The 19,353-nt window shown below is 56.9% G+C and overlaps 3 protein-coding genes across 4 annotated transcripts in view; 2 read left to right on the top strand and 1 right to left on the bottom strand.

Annotated features, from left to right (window-relative positions):
- The window catches only part of LOC142074173 (uncharacterized), a 227,996-nt gene extending 225,688 nt beyond the window's left edge, over positions 1–2,308 (top strand). Inside the window, exon 3 of one of the 2 annotated variants that reach the window (XM_075134667.1) lies at positions 840–2,308. In XM_075134667.1, the coding sequence (XP_074990768.1) occupies positions 840–2,122 (1,283 nt within the window). In that variant the 3' untranslated portion in view covers positions 2,123–2,308. The remainder of the gene's footprint in view (positions 1–839) is intronic. The other variant, XM_075134668.1, reaches the window with a different exon arrangement.
- Positions 2,309–5,090: 2,782 nt separating this feature from the next.
- On the bottom strand, positions 5,091–11,687 carry SH3BP5L (SH3 binding domain protein 5 like). The gene is made up of 7 exons (XM_075134684.1): positions 11,610–11,687; positions 9,615–10,111; positions 9,417–9,479; positions 6,946–7,074; positions 6,672–6,833; positions 6,372–6,545; positions 5,091–6,158 (listed from the first exon to the last, which is right to left on the bottom strand). The coding sequence occupies exons 2-7, from the start codon at positions 9,834–9,836 to the stop codon at positions 5,745–5,747; spliced, it is 1,164 nt and encodes a 387-aa protein (XP_074990785.1). The 5' UTR covers positions 9,837–10,111; positions 11,610–11,687; the 3' UTR covers positions 5,091–5,744.
- A 5,855-nt stretch (positions 11,688–17,542) lies between these two features.
- On the top strand, positions 17,543–19,031 carry LOC142074182 (uncharacterized). Its single transcript, XM_075134695.1, has one exon. It carries the CDS (start codon positions 17,647–17,649, stop codon positions 18,580–18,582), a length of 936 nt encoding a protein of 311 aa, XP_074990796.1. The 5' UTR covers positions 17,543–17,646; the 3' UTR covers positions 18,583–19,031.
- The last annotated feature ends 322 nt before the right edge of the window (positions 19,032–19,353 follow it).

Raw genomic sequence — 19,353 nt, 5'->3', positions numbered from 1 at the left:
CCAAATCCCCCCATCCTTCCCCAATTCCCAAATCCTCCCCATCCCTCCCCAAATCCTCCCCATCCCTCCCCAAATCCCTCATTCCTTCCCAAATCCTCCCCATCCCTCCCCAAATCCTCCCCATCCCTCCCTGCCCTCATCCCAAATCCCCATCCCTCATTGCCTCCCCAAATCCCCCCATCCCTCCCCAATTCCCAAATCCCCCCATCCCTCCCCAAATCCTCCCCATCCCTCCCCAAATCCTCCCCATCCCTCCCTGCCCTCATCCCAAATCCCCATCCCTCATTGCCTCCCCAAATCCCCCCATCTTTCCCCAATTCCCAAATCCTCCCCATCCCTCCCCAAATCCTCCCCATCCCTCCTCAAATCCCTCATTCCTTCCCAAATCCTCCCCATCCCACCCCAAATCCCCCCATCCCTCCCTGCCCTCATCCCAAATCCCCATCCCTCATTGCCTCCCCAAATCCCCCCATCTTTCCCCAATTCCCAAATCCTCCCCATCCCTCCCCAAATCCTCCCCATCCCTCCTCAAATCCCTCATTCCTTCCCAAATCCTCCCCATCCCACCCCAAATCCCCCCATCCCTCCCTGCCCTCATCCCAAATCCCCATCCCTCATTGCCTCCCCAAATCCCCCCATCTTTCCCCAATTCCCAAATCCTCCCCATCCCTCCCCAAATCCCTGATTCCTTCCCAAATCCTCCCCATCCCTCCCCAAATCCCTCATTCCTTCCCAAATCCCCCCATCCCACCCCAAATCCTCCCCATCCCTCCCCAAATCCCTCATTCCTTCCCAAATCCCCCCATCCCTCCCTGTCCTCATCCCAAATTTCCCAGCAGGCGAAGGACCAGCCAGCGCTGGGATGAGCACAACACCACCGAACCATCAGGAAAATCCCCCGGGAACGGATTCGGCTCATCCCCTTCTCCCCGGAAAGGGGTTCGACACCCCGGAGGACCCAATCCCGAGGGATAAAAGGAGATTTTTATGCACCGAATGCGGGAAAAGCTTCAACCACAGCGCCTACCTCCTCCGCCACCAACGCATCCACTCCGGAGAACATCCTTATCCCTGTCCGAAATGCGGGAAAACTTTTACCTGGAATTCTCACCTGAATTCCCATCAAAAAACTCATACGGGGGAAAAACCCCATCGTTGTCCCGAATGCCAGAAATGTTTCAGCCGTCGATCCAACCTCCTCCGTCATCAACGCCTGCACGGGATGGAAATTCCTTACGGGAAAAGCTTGAAGGTTGATCGTATCCTCCATTCCCGGAGCCGCCCGGATGATATTCCCTATATTTGTTCCGAATGTGGGAAACGTTTTAGCGCTCGCTCCAATCTTTTCCGTCATCAACGGATCCACACGGGAGAAAAACCCTATAAATGTCCCGAATGCGGGAAAAGTTTCGGACAAAGCTCGGATCTGATCCAGCATCGTCGAATCCATACCGGAGAAAAACCCTTTTCCTGTTCATTTTGCGGGAAATCCTTTAACGAACGATCCCATCTTATCCGTCATCAAGGTCGACACACGGGTGAAAAACCCTATAAATGTCCGGAATGCGGGAAAAGCTTCGTCCAAAGCTCGGATCTTCTTATCCATAGGCGATCCCACGCCGGTGAAACTCCGTATACGTGCGCCGAATGCGGAAAAAAATTCCGGGTCAGTTCCAGTTTGATCCGACATCAAGGATTACACACGGGAGAAAAACCTTATAAATGCGGAGAATGCGGAAAAGGATTCGGCGCTCGTTCCGTTCTCGTTATCCATCGCCGACTCCATACGGGAGAACGTCCTTACGAATGTCCGGCTTGCGGGAAACGTTTCGGTCAAAGTTCGAATCTCAGTCGGCATCGACGGATCCATACGGGAGAGAAACCGTATCCCTGTTCCGCCTGCGGGAAGAGCTTCAGCGGCCGCTCCAGCTTGGTGAAGCATCAGCGGCTCCACGAGCCGGCCGGGAAGGAGAAGGATTTGGGATGGAGCTCGGTTTCCCGGGAAAAGCAAGGGGAGGAGGAGGAGGAGGAGGAATTGCAGAGATGTCCCCCAAAAAAAGTGAGGGGTGAGGCCCACGCCCCCCCCCCCCCCCTTGAAAAAAGGAGGGGGGAGCCCGAATAAAAAAGAGGGGTGACTGGCAAAAAAAAGGGGGGTGAGCGTCAAAAAAAGGGGGGTGAGCGTCAAAAAAAAGGGGGGTGAGCGTCAAAAAAAGGGGGGGTGAGCGTCAAAAAAAGGGGGGGTGAGCCTCAAAAAAAGGGGGGATGAGCCTCAAAAAAAGGGGGGGTGAGCCTCAAAAAAAAGGGGGGGTGAGCCTCAAAAAAAGGGGGGGTGATACCAAAAAAAGGGGGGGTGATACCAAAAAAAGGGGGGGTGATACCAAAAAAAGGGGGGGTGATACCAAAAAAAGGGGGGTGAGCGTCCAAAAAAAGGGGGGGTGATACCAAAAAAAGGGGGGGGTGAGCCTCAAAAAAAAGGGGGGGTGATACCAAAAAAAGGGGGGGTGAGCCTCAAAAAAAGGGAGGGTGATACCAAAAAAAGGGGGGGTGAGCCTCAAAAAAAGGGAGGGTGAGCCTCAAAAAAAGGGAGGGGTGAGCCTCAAAAAAAGGGGGGGGTGAGCCTCAAAAAAAAGGGCGGGTGATACCAAAAAAAGGGGGGATGAGCCTCAAAAAAAGGGGGGGGTGACCCCAATTAAAAAAGAGGGGGTGACCCTCAAAAAAAGGGGGGGATGACCCTCAAAAAAAGGGGGGGATGACCCCAATTAAAAAAGGGGGGGTGACCCTCAAAAAAAGGAGGGGGTCATCCCAAATAAAAAAGGGGGGGTGACCCCAAAGAAAGGAGAGGGGTGACCCCAAAGGGGAGATAACCCCAAATAAAAAAGGGGGGTGACCCTCAAAAAAAGGAGAGGGGTGATGCCAGGAAAAGGAGGGGGGTGACCCCAAATAAGAAAGGGGGGACCCTCAAATAAAGGGGGGTGACCCTCAAAAATAGGGGGGGTGACCCTCAAAAATAGGGGGGGAGGGAGAAAAATCGATTTGTAAGGTCAGGATGTGGTCGGCTCAGGGGTGTCACCCTGGATGCCCACCCATGACGTGTGTTGGGGTGGGGGGCACAGGGATGGGACCCCCAAATCCGCTGGGGTGATGGGTAACTGACCCCACTGTGCTTTGGGGTGGGGGGCCAGCCATGGGACCCCCAAATCGCTTGGGGTGCCAGCGATGGGACCCCCAAATCCCTTGGGGTGATGGGCACCCTACCCCACCGTGTTTTGGGGTGGGGGACCAGCCATGGGAACCCCGAATCCCTTGGGGTGCCAGCAATAGGACCCCAAAACCCTTGGGGTGATGGGCACCCCACTCCACCATGCTTTGGGGTGGGGGGCCAGCCATGGGACCCCCAAATCCCTTGGGGTGCCAGCAATAGGACCCCAAAACCCTTGGGGTGATGGGCACCTTACCCCATCATGTTTTGGGGTGCGGGGCCAGCCATGGGACCCCAAATCCCTTGGGGTGCCAGCAATAGGACCCCAAAACCCTTGGGGTGATGGGCACCCCACCCCACCGTGTTTTGGGGTGGGGGGCCAGCCATGGGACTCCAAATCCCTTGGGGTGCCATCAATAGGACCCCAAAACCCTTGGGGTGATGGGCACCCTACCCCACCGTGTTTTGGGGTGGGGGGCACAGAGATGGGACCCCCAAATCCCTTGGGGTGCCAGCAATAGGACCCCAAAACCCTTGGGGTGATGGGCACCCTACCCCACTGTGTTTTGGGGTGGGGGGCACAGAGATGGGACCCCTAAATCCCTTGGGGTGCCAGCAATAGGACCCCAAAACCCTTGGGGTGATGGGCACCCCACTCCACCATGCTTTGGGGTGGGGGGCACAGAGATGGGAACCCCAAATCCCTTGGGGTGCCAGCAATAGGACCCCAAAGCCCTTGGGGTGATGGGCACCTTACCCCACCATGTTTTGGGGTGCGGGGCCAGCCATGGGACCCCAAATCCCTTGGGGTGCCAGCAATAGGACCCCAAAACCCTTGGGGTGATGGGCACCCTACCCCACTGTGTTTTGGGGTGGGGGGCACAGAGATGGGACCCCCACATCCCTTGGGGTGCCACCAGCTTCCTCCCTTCCCAGCCACAAACCCCAGGGAACCCCAAATCTGGGGGGGGGGGGCGTTTCCAATCCCCTGCCCCCCCCCCCCCCTTCCCAAGAAAAATCCAGGTACTGACCCCCCCCCCATTTTCCCCTATTTCCCCCAAATTTCCTATTTTCCCTCCAATCCTTCGAGCTGGCTCTGAAACGCCGGGTAAAATCCAAGGGGAAGAACAGGAGCAACACCTTGTACCCCCCCCAAAACAGCCGGATGTTACCCCAAAACCCCAGCCCGAAGGAAATCCAGATTCTTTATAAAAAAAAAGAAAAAATCGAGTAAATGGTTAAAACTGAACCCATTCAATCAACCCTTTGGGGAATCAGAAGGGAATTTCCATATTTAAAAACCCGGTGTCATTTTTCCAATCATTAATAAGGAAAAATTTAGGGTGTGACTATTAACGTCATTATTAATAATAACCATTTTTGATTTCCGTTAATAATATTTGGGGCTATCGGCTTGGTTTTTCAAACTTTGACCTCGTCCCCGTGATGGCTTTTGAAAACCTCGCGGGAAGCAAAATCGCCCCCGTAGGGCTGCACCGATCCCGTTCCCAACGCCGTTACCCCCCCCCCGCAAGGCTTCGACCTCCTTCCCAAATGTCGGAATATCATGGGGGGGGAGGGGAGGAGGTGGTTTTTGGGGGTACCCGAACGAATAAAACCACATGGAAGGGGGAGGGAATAAATTTTTACTCACCGGAAAATACACTCCGACCGCCCCCGGGGCTGCCTCGAACCGCCGCGGTTCTCATCACAGCCCCGGCACGGCCGCAGCCCCCCCGCCTCCCCGTACCCCGAAACGGCTGGGGGGCCCCCCCCTCCTGTTAGTGCAATTTGATTTCTGTCTCGCTTTTTGCTGGAAAAGGGGGGAAATAACCCCAAAAAAACGGGGCTGGGGTGAACGGAGCGGGGACGGGCAGGGGGATGTTGTATCCCCGCCCCCCCCCCCAAACCTGCCGGGCAGGGTCCCCGGTATGGCCCCCCGCCCCGACCCTTTTAGGGGTGCAGCTCCTGCGCCGAGGAGGGGCCACAACTGAGCAGCTTCGTTAGCAGCTTCGTTAGCAGCTTCGCCCACCCAGCCGCTCACTGCCAACACCCAACGGGCAGCTTAACTCGGTATTCCCAACGCCGGGCACGCAGAGTCCCACAGGACTCGGCTCCCGCCGACCCCCCCCAAATTGATCCACCGAATTCGGAGGGGTGAACCCCAACAGCCCCCCAAATTTTGGGCCCCCGCCCCCAACGACATCACCTCGGTCAACAAGGGGCTTCCAAGCGTCGCCCCCTCATCTCCGTCCTCCCCCTTCTGCGGGAGATAACGGCAGCACCCACCGACCCCGCTCCGTCTTTTTGGGGTTCCCCAAAAGAAGGAGGGGCGGGGCTAAATTGATCCACCGAATTCGGAGGGGTGAACCCCAAAACCCCCCCAATTTTGGGCCCCCGCCCCCAACGGCATCATCTTGGTCAACAAGGGGCTTCCAAGCGTCGCCCCCTCATCTCCGTCCTCCCCCTTCTGCGGGAGATAACGGCAGCACCCACCGACCCCGCTCCGTCTTTTTGGGGTTCCCCAAAAGAGGGAGGGGCGGGGCTAAAGGCTGATGCTTCGGTGATGTTTGAAGTGACCCTGCCCGCCCCGTCGCTGCTCTCGTTCCTCCAGCTCGTCGCTGTTGAGGCTGGTAGCGTCCGACAAACCCAATAAATGTTCGACCGAATCGAACTTCTGCAAGTCGGAGGCGATGGTTTGAAGGCTGAGCACCGAAAGCGTGTCGGTTGGGGGACATTCGGCCCCCAAATTTGTCCCTTTTGTCACCCCCACCTCGGTACCGGAGTGTTGGGGACTGGCTTCGGCTCCCACCGGTGAAGCTCGTCGAACGATGAGGCGTTGGAGACGTCGAGCGTGGATTTGTTCGCTGATCTGTTCTAGGTTACGCAGGGCCACCGAATAACGCGTTTTGGCTTGGGATACCAACCGCTCCAGCGCCGTCACCTTGGCCTTGTGCTCCTGCAGGAGGACAGGAGATGGCATCGGCCACCACCGCGTCCCAACGTCCCTTCCCAAAACGCGAAGCAGATCCCCCTCACCAACCTCCTTTTCTCCCCTCAATTCCCAAAAACTGGTAGAAAGCGGGAGGATCCTTCCCCAAAAATAGGATCCCCGTAATCCCTCACCAGGCCGAGGCGGCCCGGCAGAGCCGCGTGTCCCCCGCCCCAGTACCTCGAGGATCTGGTTGAACTGGGCTTTCAGCTCGAAATAAGGTTTGCTCTTAACGATGACGCGCTTGAGGGACTTCTGGAGGGCTTGGACCTTGGCCTCGGCTTGTTGACACAACTGGGTGACGCGTTGGTGCTCCCGTTCGCTCCTCAACCTCTCTTCCTCCGCCTCGTTGACCTGGAGCCACCCCAAAAAACCCCTTCAGAAGCAGGAATCCCCCCCCCATCCCCAACCTCCAGCCGTCTTCTTCCAGTCCTCATCCCAACTTCCCTAGGGATATAAAGATCCCTCCCAAGTCCATACTTTGCAAGTAGCGTGGTTGAGCATCTCCTGCCAGGTGGGATCCAACCGGTTCTTGTCGGCCATCACCCCCTGTTCGGCCACGAAGACCATCTCGCGCGCGGCGTTGTGCATGCTGACGGCTCGCTCGTAACGCAACGCCGCTTTTTGCGTCTCCTGTTGAGCCTTGCGAGACGAACGGGGGAAACGGCGGGGGGTTACGACGTCGGGAAAGAAAAGAAAAACCAACCCCCACCCATTTTTTTTTTTTTTTTACACCCTCGGGTGATGCCGGTACCTCCTTGGCGAGACGTCGAGCTTCGTAGTAGGGTCGAGCTTTCTCGATGCAGTTGCCCAACTGGGAACCTTGAGCGTTGAGCTTCCTCGCCGATTCGGAAAGGATTCGTCGATAGGCGGTGCGGGCTTCCTGGAGGTGAGGAGCATGGAACATCTCATCTCCGTGTCCTCCTGGCCCTCGTCGTACCCAGGGAGATCCCTCAGTTGCGGGTTTTCCCATCCAACCAGTCCACCCAGTCCAAAATCCGGCAGGGATTGGAGTGAAGGTGACCAGTTAAGGACTGGGGGACCGGTTTAGGACCGGGGAGATCACTTAAGGACCAGGGAGACCAGTTAAGGGCTGGGAACAAAGACTGGAGGACCAGTTAAGGACCAGGGAGACCACTTAAGGACCAGGGAGACCACTTAAGGGCTGGGAACAAAGACTGGGGGACCAGTTAAGGGCTGGGGGACCCAGTTAAGGACCAGGGAGACCACTTAAGGACCAGGGAGACCACTTAAGGGCTGGGAACAAAGACTGGGGGACCAGTTAAGGGTTGGGGGACCCAGTTAAGGACCAGGGAGACCACTTAAGGACTGGGAACAAAGACTGGAGGACCAGCTAAGGGCTGGGGGACCCAGTTAAGGACCAGGGAGACCACTTAAGGACCAGGTAGACCACTTAAGGGCTGGGAACAAAGACTGGAGGACCAGTTAAGGGCTGGAGGACCCAGTTAAGGACCAGGGAGACCACTTAAGGACCAGGGAGACCACTTAAGGACCAGGGAGACCACTTAAGGGCTGGGAATAAAGACTGGGGGACCAGTTAAGGGCTGGGGGACCCAGTTAAGGACCAGGGAGACCACTTAAGGGCTGGGAACAAAGACTGGGGGACCAGTTAAGGGTTGGGGGACCCAGTTAAGGACCAGGGAGACCAGTTAAGGACCAGGGAGACCACTTAAGGGCTGGGAACAAAGACCGGGGGACCAGTTAAGGGCTGGGGGACCCAGTTAAGGACTGGGGGACCCAGTTAAGGACCAGGGAGACCAGTTAAGGACCAGGGAGACCAGTTAAGGGCTGGGAACAAAGACTGGGGGACCAGTTAAGGGCTGGGGGACCCAGTTAAGGACCAGGGAGACCACTTAAGGACCAGGGAGACCACTTAAGGGCTGGGAACAAAGACTGGGGGACCAGTTAAGGGTTGGGGGACCCAGTTAAGGACCAGGAAGACCACTTAAGGGCTGGGAACAAAGACTGGGGGACCAGTTAAGGGCTGGTGGACCCAGTTAAGGACCAGGGAGACCACTTAAGGACCAGGGAGACCACTTAAGGGCTGGGAACAAAGACTGGAGGACCAGTTAAGGGCTGGAGGACCCAGTTAAGGACCAGGGAGACCACTTAAGGACCAGGGAGACCACTTAAGGACCAGGGAGACCACTTAAGGGCTGGGAATAAAGACTGGGGGACCAGTTAAGGGCTGGGGGATCCAGTTAAGGACCAGGGAGACCACTTAAGGGCTGGGAACAAAGACTGGGGGACCAGTTAAGGGCTGGGGGACCCAGTTAAGGACCAGGGAGACCAGTTAAGGACCAGGGAGACCACTTAAGGGCTGGGAACAAAGACTGGGGGAACCAGTTAAGGGCTGGAGAGACCCAGTTAAGGACCAGTTAAAGACCGGCAGACCAGCTGAAGACTGGAGGACAAGAACCGGGGGACCAGTTAAGGACTGGGAGGACCAGTTAAGGGCCGGGAACAAAGACTGGGGGACCAGTTAAGGGCCAAGGGACCCAGTTAAGGACTGGGAGACCAGTTAAAGACTGGCAGACCAGCTAAGGGCTGGAGAACAAGGACTGGGGGATCATTTAGGGACTGGGGGGCCAGCTAAGGACTGGGGAACGAGGACTGGGGAACCAGTTAGGGACTGGGAACAAGGACTGGGGGACCCATTAGGGATTGAGGGACCAGTTAAGGACTGGGGGGACCAGTTAAGGACCGGAAACAAAGACTGGGGGACCAGTTAAGGGCTGGGGGACCCAGTTAAGGACTGGGGAAAAAAGACTGGGCAACCAGTTAGGGACTGGGGGGCCAGCTAAGGACTGGGGAACGAGGACTGGGGAACCAGTTAGAGACCAGGAACAAGGACTGGGGGACCTGTTAGGGACTGAAGGACCAGTTATGGACTAGGAGATAAGGACTGGGAGACCAGTTAAGGAATGGGGGGACCAGTTAAGCACCAGGAACAAAGACTGGGGGACCAGTTAAGGGCTGGGGGACCCAATTAAGGACTGGGGGCCAAGGACTGGGGGCCAGTTAAGTACCATGAACAAGGACCGGGGGACCAGTTAAGGGCTGGGGGACCACTGAAAGACTGGCAGACCAGCTAAGGACTGGGGACCAGTGACTGGGGGACCAGTTAGGGACTGGGAAACCAGTTAGGGACTGGGAAACCAGTTAGGGACTGGGAAACCAGTTAGGGACTGGGGAGCAGCTCACGTCCAGCTGGAGCTCCACGCGGTTGATCTCCTCGTTGGCCTGGTTGAGATGCTCCAGCTCCTCCTGGGGAAGGGAGAAGCCAAACGCAGGGTGAGGGAAGAGAAACGCAACCCCCAAATCCGCTGTCCCCCCCCCCACCCCCCCCAAAAAACAATGGGGGGAACTGGGAAAAAGACCCTTCCCGCACCCACCCCTCACCTGTATCCTGGGGTCCAGCTCTTCCTCCTCCTCCTCCTCCTCTTCCTCTCCTATCACTTTCGGGGGGGTCCTGGCGTCCTCACCGTCGCGCGCCCCCCCCGAAATGGCCGCCCCCGCTTCCTCTTCATCCGCCCCCGGGGAGACCCCCAGCTGCCCGGGGGGTGTCCGGCGTCCGTCCCCTCCGTTTGACCCCCAAACCAGCCCCTCCTCCGCGTCCCCCATGACGGGATCCCCCCCAACCCGGACGACGTCGGGGTTCGTTTCGCTTCAGGGGGGGGCCAACATTTTAGCGGGGGGGCCATTCAGCGCCAGCCCACCCCGCGCCGAGCAAGGGGCCCTATTTCATTTTGGGGGTGAGCCAGAAGAGGGGGGGGGTGGGGGTGGAAGGAGTGGGGGCAAGGCCCCCCCCCCCCAAACAGAGACACCCCCCTGCTGCCCCCCCCGACGCCGGGGACGATGACGTGGGATCTGGATCGGCCGAGACAGGATGGGGGGGGCTGGAAAAAAAACGGGAAAAGGTCAGCCCCCCCTCTTCCGCACCCCAGGGGGTGCTCCCCCCCCACCCCAATTCCCTCTCCCCACCCCCCCGATGCATTGCCCCCCCGTATCCTTCCAATTTCCCCCCACATCCCACCACTGCGCTGTCCCCCATATCCCTCTAATGCCCCCCCAGATGCCCCCCCACCCCTCCAATGCCCCCCATCTCCCCCCAATGCCCCCACATCCCTGTAATCTCCCCCAAAAGGCCTCCAATACCCCCCCAAACCCCTCCAATGCCCCCCCAAATCCCCCCACCACTGCACTGCCCCCCATATCCCCCCACATGCCCCTCACCCCTCCAATGACCCCTATAGCCATCCAATGCCCCCCCACATCCCCCTAATGTCCCCCCAAATGCCCCCCCACTGCACTGCCCTCCATATCCCCCCCAATGCCCCCCACATCCCTCCAATGCCCCCCCAAATGCTCCCCCACTGCACTGCCCCCCATATCTCCCCAATGCCCCCCCCACATCCCTCCAATGCCCCCAAAAGCCCTCCCCACTGCACTGCCCCCCATATCCCCCCCAACGCCCCCCCACATACCCCTCACCCCTCCAATGACCCCTATATCCATCCAATGCCCCCCAAATGCCCCCCCACTGCACTGCCCCCCATCTCTCCCCAATCCCCCCCCACATCCCTCCAATGCCCCCCCAAAAGGCCCCCCCCACTGCACTGCCCTCCATATCCCCCCCAATGCCCCCCCACATCTCTCCAATGCCCCCCCAAAGCCCCCCCTACTGCACTGCCCCCCATATCCCCCCCAACGCCCCCCCACATGCCCCTCACCCCTCCAATGACCCCTATATCCATCCAATGCCCCCCAAAGCCCCCCCACTGCACTGCCCCCCATATCCCCCCCAACGCCCCCCCACATACCCCTCACCCCTCCAATGACCCCTATATCCATCCAATGCCCCCCAAAAGGCCCCCCCACTGCACTTCCCCTCATATCCCCCCAATGCCCCCCCCACATCCCTCGAATGCCCCCCAAAAGGCCCCCCCACTGCACTTCCCCTCATATCCCCCCAATGCCCCCCCTTCATCCCTCCAATGCCCCCCCAAATGCTCCCCCACTGCACTTCCCCCCATATCTCCCCAATGCCCCCCCCCACATCCCTCCAATGCCCCCCAAAAGGCCCCCCCCACTGCACTTCCCCCCATATCCCCCCAATGCCCCCCCTTCATCCCTGGAATGCCCCCCCAAAAGCCCCCCCCACTGCACTGCCCCCCATATCCCCCCCCATCCCTCCAATCCCCCCCACCCCTCCCATGACCCCTATATCCCCCCCATAGCCCCCCTCCCCCGTACTGTCCCCCCATATCTCCCTCCCCCACGGCCCCCCCAACACCCCCACCCACCCCCCCAAAGCTCCCCCCAACCCCCTGCCCCCCCCAAAGCTCCCCCCACCCCCGTCACCCCCCCCAAGGCGGGGCCGCGGCCTGTGTTTACCTCCCGCTCCGCCACAGCGGCTCCACGTCCCCCCCCTCCGCCGCCGGCTACGCGCACCGCACCCGCCACCGGAAGCGGAAGCGGAGGTCAGTGACCCCACCCTCCTCTTCTTGCCGTACGCCATGGCGGCCCCCAGCTCCCCGCCGCCGCCCGTCGTCTCCACGGCCCGCCCGGTTCCCGGCGGCCTCGAGCAGGGCGCGGAGGTGAGGAGCGATGAGTAATAAGTCGCCTCGCTCCGCCTGGCCCCGCTCCTCCTCAAGACGGGGCCGGGAAAAGCCGGCGGTGGAGGCCTAAGTGGGCGCCGCCATCTTGTTTTACGCCGCCGCCGCCGCGCCTCAAGATGGCGGCTGCCTCCTTTAAAGCCCGTTAAAGCCATTCGACCCCGTTAATAAAGTCGTGTCCCCCCCGCCCCCCGTGGAAATTTAGGTCTCTAGTGGGGGTTTGGGGGTGCTCGGGTGGGGTGGGGCGGGGGTCTGCGGGGAAAAGGGGGGCGGTGGGGCTGCTAGAGGCCGAAATGGGGCCTATAGGCACGTATAGATACATATAGACACGTATAGACATGTATACACACGCCTATACACACAGACACCCCTTGGGGTGTGCATATAGGTGCACACGTGCATACACCCCTACAGACACACAAACATATATACATATATACGCACATGTATACGTACACCTAAGGGCATACACAGATACATATACACACAGGTGTACGTATGCACACGCACATATATGCATATATATACATCCATACACCTGTACACACATATACATGTGCACACACACGTACGCACATATATACACACACCCCTATGCACGCACACACACGTACATGTACATACGTATATACACCTGCATATATGTATATACACACCCATACACACATACAGGTATAGGCACATATGTATGCATATGTATACACACCTATGCACATGTATACACACCTATGCACATGTATACACACGCATGTATATACACATGCCGTACACACATATATGCATACACACACATATGCACATATATACACCCCCATACGCATGTATACACACAGCTTTATGCACGCATATGCACATATACACACATATATACTCCCCTATACACATGTATACACATATATTCACTGCCGTACACACATATATGCATCACACACATACGCACATACACACACACCCATATACACACACATATACACCCCTATATGCACACGCATATGCACATATACACACATATATACTCCCCTATACACATGTATACACATATATTCACTGCCATACACACATATATGCATCACACACATACGCACATACATACACACACATATACACCCCTATATGCACACACATAGGCGCATATACACACATATATACTCCCCTATACACATGTATACACATATATTCGCTGCCATACACACATATATGCATATACACACATACGCACATACATACTCACCCATACACCCATATACACACACATATACACCCCTATATGCACACACATAGGCGCATATACACACATACATACTCCCCTATACACATGTATACACATATATTCGCTGCCATACACACATATATGCATCACACACATACGCACATACATACACACACATATACACCCCTATATGCACACACATAGGCACATATACACACATACATACTCCCCTATACACATGTATACACATATATTCACTGCCGTACACACATATATGCATCACACACATACGCACATACACACACACCCATATACACACACATATACACCCCTATATGCACACGCATATGCACATATACACACATATATACTCCCCTATACACCTGTATACACATATATTCACTGCCATACACACATATATGCATCACACACATACGCACATACATACACACACATATACACCCCTATATGCACACACATAGGCACATATACACACATATATACTCCCCTATACACATGTATACACATATATTCGCTGCCATACACACATATATGCATATACACACATACGCACATACATACTCACCCATACACACACACATATACACCCCTATATGCACACACATAGGCGCATATACACACATACATACTCCCCTATACACATGTATACACATATATTTGCTGCCATACACACATATATGCATCACACACATGCACATACATACACACACATATACACCCCTATATGCACACACATATGCACATATACACACATATATACTCCCCTATACACCGTATACACATATATTTGCTGCCATACACACATATATGCATCACACACATACGCACATACATACACACACATATACACCCCTATATGCACACGCATATGCACATATACACACATATATACTCCCCTATACACATGTATACATATATATTCACACCCATACACACGTATATGCATATACACACATACGCACATACATACTCACCCATACACCCATATACACACACATATACACCCCTATATGCACACACATAGGCGCATATACACACATACATACTCCCCTATACACATGTATACACATATATTCACTGCCGTACACACATATATGCATCACACACATACGCACATACACACACACCCATATACACACACATATACACCCCTATATGCACACGCATATGCACATATACACACATATATACTCCCCTATACACCTGTATACACATATATTCACTGCCGTACACACATATATGCATCACACACATACGCACATACATACACACACATATACACCCCTATATGCACACACATAGGCACATATACACACATATATACTCCCCTATACACATGTATACACATATATTCACTGCCATACACACATATATGCATCACACACATACGCACATACATACACACACATATACACCCCTATATGCACACACATAGGCACATATACACACATATATACTCCCCTATACACATGTATACACATATATTCGCTGCCATACACACATATATGCATCACACACATGCACATACATACACACACATATACACCCCTATATGCACACACATAGGCGCATATACACACATACATACTCCCCTATACACATGTATACACATATATTCGCTGCCATACACACATATATGCATATACACACATACGCACATACATACACACCCATACACACACCCCTATATGCACACACGCAGGCACATACACACGCATATACACTCCCCTATACACCTGTATACACATATATTCACTCCCCCCCCACATACACGCACATATACGCACGCACGCACACGCCTATCCACACGTATACACCCCCCCCGCACACCTATAGACACCCCTATACGCACACGCATCTACACACCCCCACGCAGACCCCCCCCACGCCCCCCTCCCCCCGGAACAACGCCTATAGGCGCCCACACACGCATTTGCACCTATAGTGTACATACGCACGCGTGTACATACCCACGCGTGTATCACACACCCCCCCCCCAACCCCCCCCCCCCCGGGACATCCCCACCCGGGACATCCCCCACCCCGAGGCCACGCCCCCCCGGGCCACGCCCCCCCCGACCCCCCACCACGCCCCCCCGCGACCGTGTCGCTCCAGGGCCCCGAGCCGCCGCTTCCGCCCCCCACACCCGCGATCGTGCTTCAGCTCCGCCGCGGCGGGGCCGGACCCCCCCCCCCCACTCGTGACCGGGGTGCACGGCGTGGAGGAGAGAATCGCCCCCCCCCCCCCCCCCAGTTGCAGGTAGCGGGGGGTGGGTGGTGATGGGGGGGGGGGTCCCCGCTTTATCCTAATAACCCCCCACCCACGGGGTGCGAGCACCCCAAGGTGGGGGGGGGGGTGCGAGGGGGGACCCCAACTCATCCCGGGGGACCCCCAAATCATCCCGGGGGTGGGGGGGGTGCGATGGGGGGACCCCCAAATTATCCCGGGTGGGGGATTACAATGGGGGACCCCCCAACTCATCCCGGGGGTGGGGGCTGCGATGGGGGAACCCCAACTCATCCCAGGGGACCCCAGTTTATCCCGGGGGTGGGTGGGTGCAATGGGGGACCCCCAAATCATCCCGGGGATGGGGGGTTACAATGGGGGACCCCCAACTCATCCCGGGGGTGGGGGCTGCAATGGGGGGACCCCAACTCATCCCAGGGGACCCCAGTTTATCCTGGGGGTGGGTGGGTGCAATGGGGGACCCCCAAATTATCCCGGGTGGGGGATTACAATGGGGGACCCCCCAACTCATCCCGGGGGTGGGGGCTGCGATGGGGGGACCCCAACTCATCCCAGGGGACCCCAATTTATCCCGGGGGTGGGTGGGTGCAATGGGGGACCCCCAAATCATCCCGGGGATGGGGGGTTACAATGGGGGACCCCCAACTCATCCCGGGGGTGGGGGCTGCGATGGGGGGACCCCAACTCATCCCAGGGGACCCCAATTTATCCCGGGTGTGGTGGGGTGCGATGGGGGACCCCCAAATCATCCCGGGGATGGGGGGTTACAATGGGGGACCCCCCAACTCATCCCGGGGGTGGGGGCTGCGATGGGGGGACCCCAACTCATCCCAGGGGACCCCAATTTATCCCGGGTGTGGTGGGGTGCGATGGGGGGACCCCCAAATTATCCCGGGTGGGGGATTACAATGGGGGACCCCCCAACTCATCCCGGGGGTGGGGGCTGCGATGGGGGGACCCCAACTCATCCCAGGGGACCCCAATTTATCCCGGGGGTGGGTGGGTGCAATGGGGGACCCCCAAATCATCCTGGGGATGGGGGGTTACAATGGGGGACCCCCAACTCATCCCGGGGGTGGGGGCTGCGATGGGGGGACCCCAACTCATCCCAGGGGACCCCAATTTATCCTGGGGGTGGGTGGCTGCAATGGGGGGGGGACCCCCAAATCATCCCGGGGATGGGGGGGTTACAATGGGGGACCCCAACTCAACTTGGGGGTGGGGGGGCTGCGATGGGGGCACCCCAACTCATCCCAGGGGACCCCAACTCATCCCCGGGGTGGGGGCTGCAATGGGGGGACCCCAACTCATCCCAGGGGACCCCAATTTATCCCGGGGGTGGGGGGCTGTGTTAGGGGGACCCAACTCATCCTGGGGGTGAGTGGCTGTGATGGGGGACCCCCAAATCATCCCGGGGGGGGGGCTGTGATGGGGGGACCCCAACTCATCCCAGGGGTAGGGGGCTGTGATGGGGGACCCCAACTCATCCTGGGGTTGGTTGACACCCCCCAATGACCCCCACCCCCCTGTTTTGGGGTGCCAGGGTAGCCCCTAAAGCCGAGATAAGGATGGGGGGGGGTCCAACTCCGTGGGTAACCCCCCCATTTCACCTTGCACCCCATTTTCTCCCAGGTTTGATGTGACACCACCCCCCCACCACGGGTGGAGCCAGGAAGGGACCTACCAGCCCCCCAAAACCGGGACACGGAGGAGAGGGGTGACCCCCACACAGGTGGGGTTTTTGGGGGGGGTAAAAGTGGGGGGGGGGGGGCTGCCGTCACCCCCCCCCTCGGCCTCCTTCCCCTATAGCATCACCCCACTATAGCTTCTTTTACAGTCACGGGGGGACCCCCCCATCCACCAACCCCCCCCCCGCCCCCAACCAGAAACCAAACGGAGGGGTTTGGGGGTACCACCACCCCACGGACGCCCCTATGGATGCTACGAGCGCGGGAAAGGTTTCGGCAGCAGTTCGGCTTTATTAACCCATCAACGGATCCATACGGGCGAAAAACCCTATAAGCGCCCCGAAGGCGGCAATCGCTTCCATCAAAATTCGGCGTTCGCGGCTCGTCGGCGGATCCATAGGGTGAAAAACCCTATAAGTGCCCCGAATGCGGGAAAGATTTCGGTCAGGGTTCGACGTCGGTTAAACATCGTAGAATCCATACGGGGGAAAAACTTTACGTTTGCGGGAAAAGTTTTCGTATCCGTTCAACCCGTATCCGACATCGGAAAACCCGTACGGGTGAACGACCCTATAGATGTCCCGATTGCGGGAAACGTTTTAGCGATAGCTCGTATTTCCTTCAACGTCAACGCCTTCATATAGGCGACATGCCCTACGCTTGCCGCGATTGCGGGAAACGCTTTACATGGAGCTCGGCTTTAATTCGTCATCAGAGAATCCATACGGGAGAGAAACCCTATACGTGTCCCGATTGCGGGAAGAGTTTTAGCGAGAATTCGACGTTATTACGGCATCGCCGGATCCATACGGGGGAGAAATTCTATAAGTGCGCTCAATGCGGGAAGAGTTTCAACGATAGCTCTTCGCTGCTGCGTCACCAACGCGTCCACACCGGTGAAAGACCCTACCAGTGTTCCCAGTGCGGGAGGAGCTTCGTGGACAGCTCGAGGCTCATCTCTCATCAACGGATCCATACGGGCGAACGACCCTACGCGTGTCCCGACTGCGGGAAGAGCTTTACCGAGAGCGCTACGCTCATCACCCATCATCGTACCCATACTGGGGAGAAACCCTATACGTGTCCCGATTGCGGGAAGAGTTTTAACGAGAATTCGACGTTATTACGGCACCGCCGGATCCATACGGGGGAGAAATTCTATAAGTGCGCTCAATGCGGGAAGAGTTTCAACGCTAGCTCTTCGTTGACGTGTCACCAACGCGTCCACACCGGTGAAAGACCCTACCAGTGTTCCCAGTGCGGGAAGAGCTTCGTGAACAGGTCGAAGCTCATCTCTCATCAACGGATCCATACGGGCGAACGACCCTACGCGTGCCCCGACTGCGGGAAGAGCTTTACCGGGAGCTCTACGCTCATCACCCATCATCGTATCCATACGGGAGAGAAACCCTATACGTGTCCCGATTGCGGGAAGAGCTTCAGTCAAAGCTCCAACTTGGTGGCCCATCAACGTATCCATACGGGTGAACGACCCTATAGCTGCGCCCAATGCGGGAAGAGTTTTTGTCGGAGCTCGGATCTCGTCCGTCATCACCGGACTCACGTTGGGGACCACCAAAAATGAAGGGGGACGGTCAAGGTCACCCCATTTTCCAAGTTCGGTGTCACCAACGATGCTTCTTCCGGTTCCTCGTGGACCACGAAATGGCGTCAGCTCAGGAACCGCTTCTCTTCCCGTCTAATATTTGAATTTTGTTTGTTTTTACCAAAATAAGGCCAAAAAAAACCCCCAAAAAAAGTCTTTATCGCGGGATGAGACCCCGGCTATTTTTGGGGGAGCAAACATCATTCCCACGGGGTATTTTAGGGTGATTTTGGAGAGGGGGGAATTTTCCACCTGCGCTGAAGGAAACGGGGCTCCAAGGTGAGATTGAGTCATTTTGAGGTGAAAAAGGAAAAAAAAAAAAAACCCACCTTTCTCCTCTACGATGCTGTTTTAGGGAGATTTCGACTCCCAAAATTGGTTTCTCCCCGTCGCGGCATCGACGTCCGCCCGAGCTGGAAAATTTGGGAGGGGGGGGGGGAGGGGGGGGAGGGATAACCTGCGATTTTGAGACCCCTTTTGGGGTTATTTTATATTAATAAAAGAATAAAATTCTATAAAGGGGAAACGGATCCATCTCTTGGGGTGCGGGGGAGACGGAGCTGTAGAACGTCCACCTCGGAAGACGATAAGAGGCCACGGCGACCTCCGCTTTGCGAGGCTCGGTTGAGCGCAGTGCCGTTGCCGGGGAAAAATACAAACCCTGGAACGTGGAAAAAAAAACGGGACCGCCAAGACGACCTCGGAGCGCGTCGCCCACCCCGCCGCCATCGCCCGCCGCCGACCCCCTTC

Source organism: Calonectris borealis, chromosome 33 (genome assembly GCF_964195595.1).
Source record: "Calonectris borealis chromosome 33, bCalBor7.hap1.2, whole genome shotgun sequence".
In the NCBI taxonomy this organism is placed as follows: Eukaryota; Metazoa; Chordata; class Aves; order Procellariiformes; family Procellariidae; genus Calonectris; species Calonectris borealis.
Note: the sequence above shows the minus strand (reverse complement) of the source record. Positions and strands in the feature narration are given on the sequence as shown.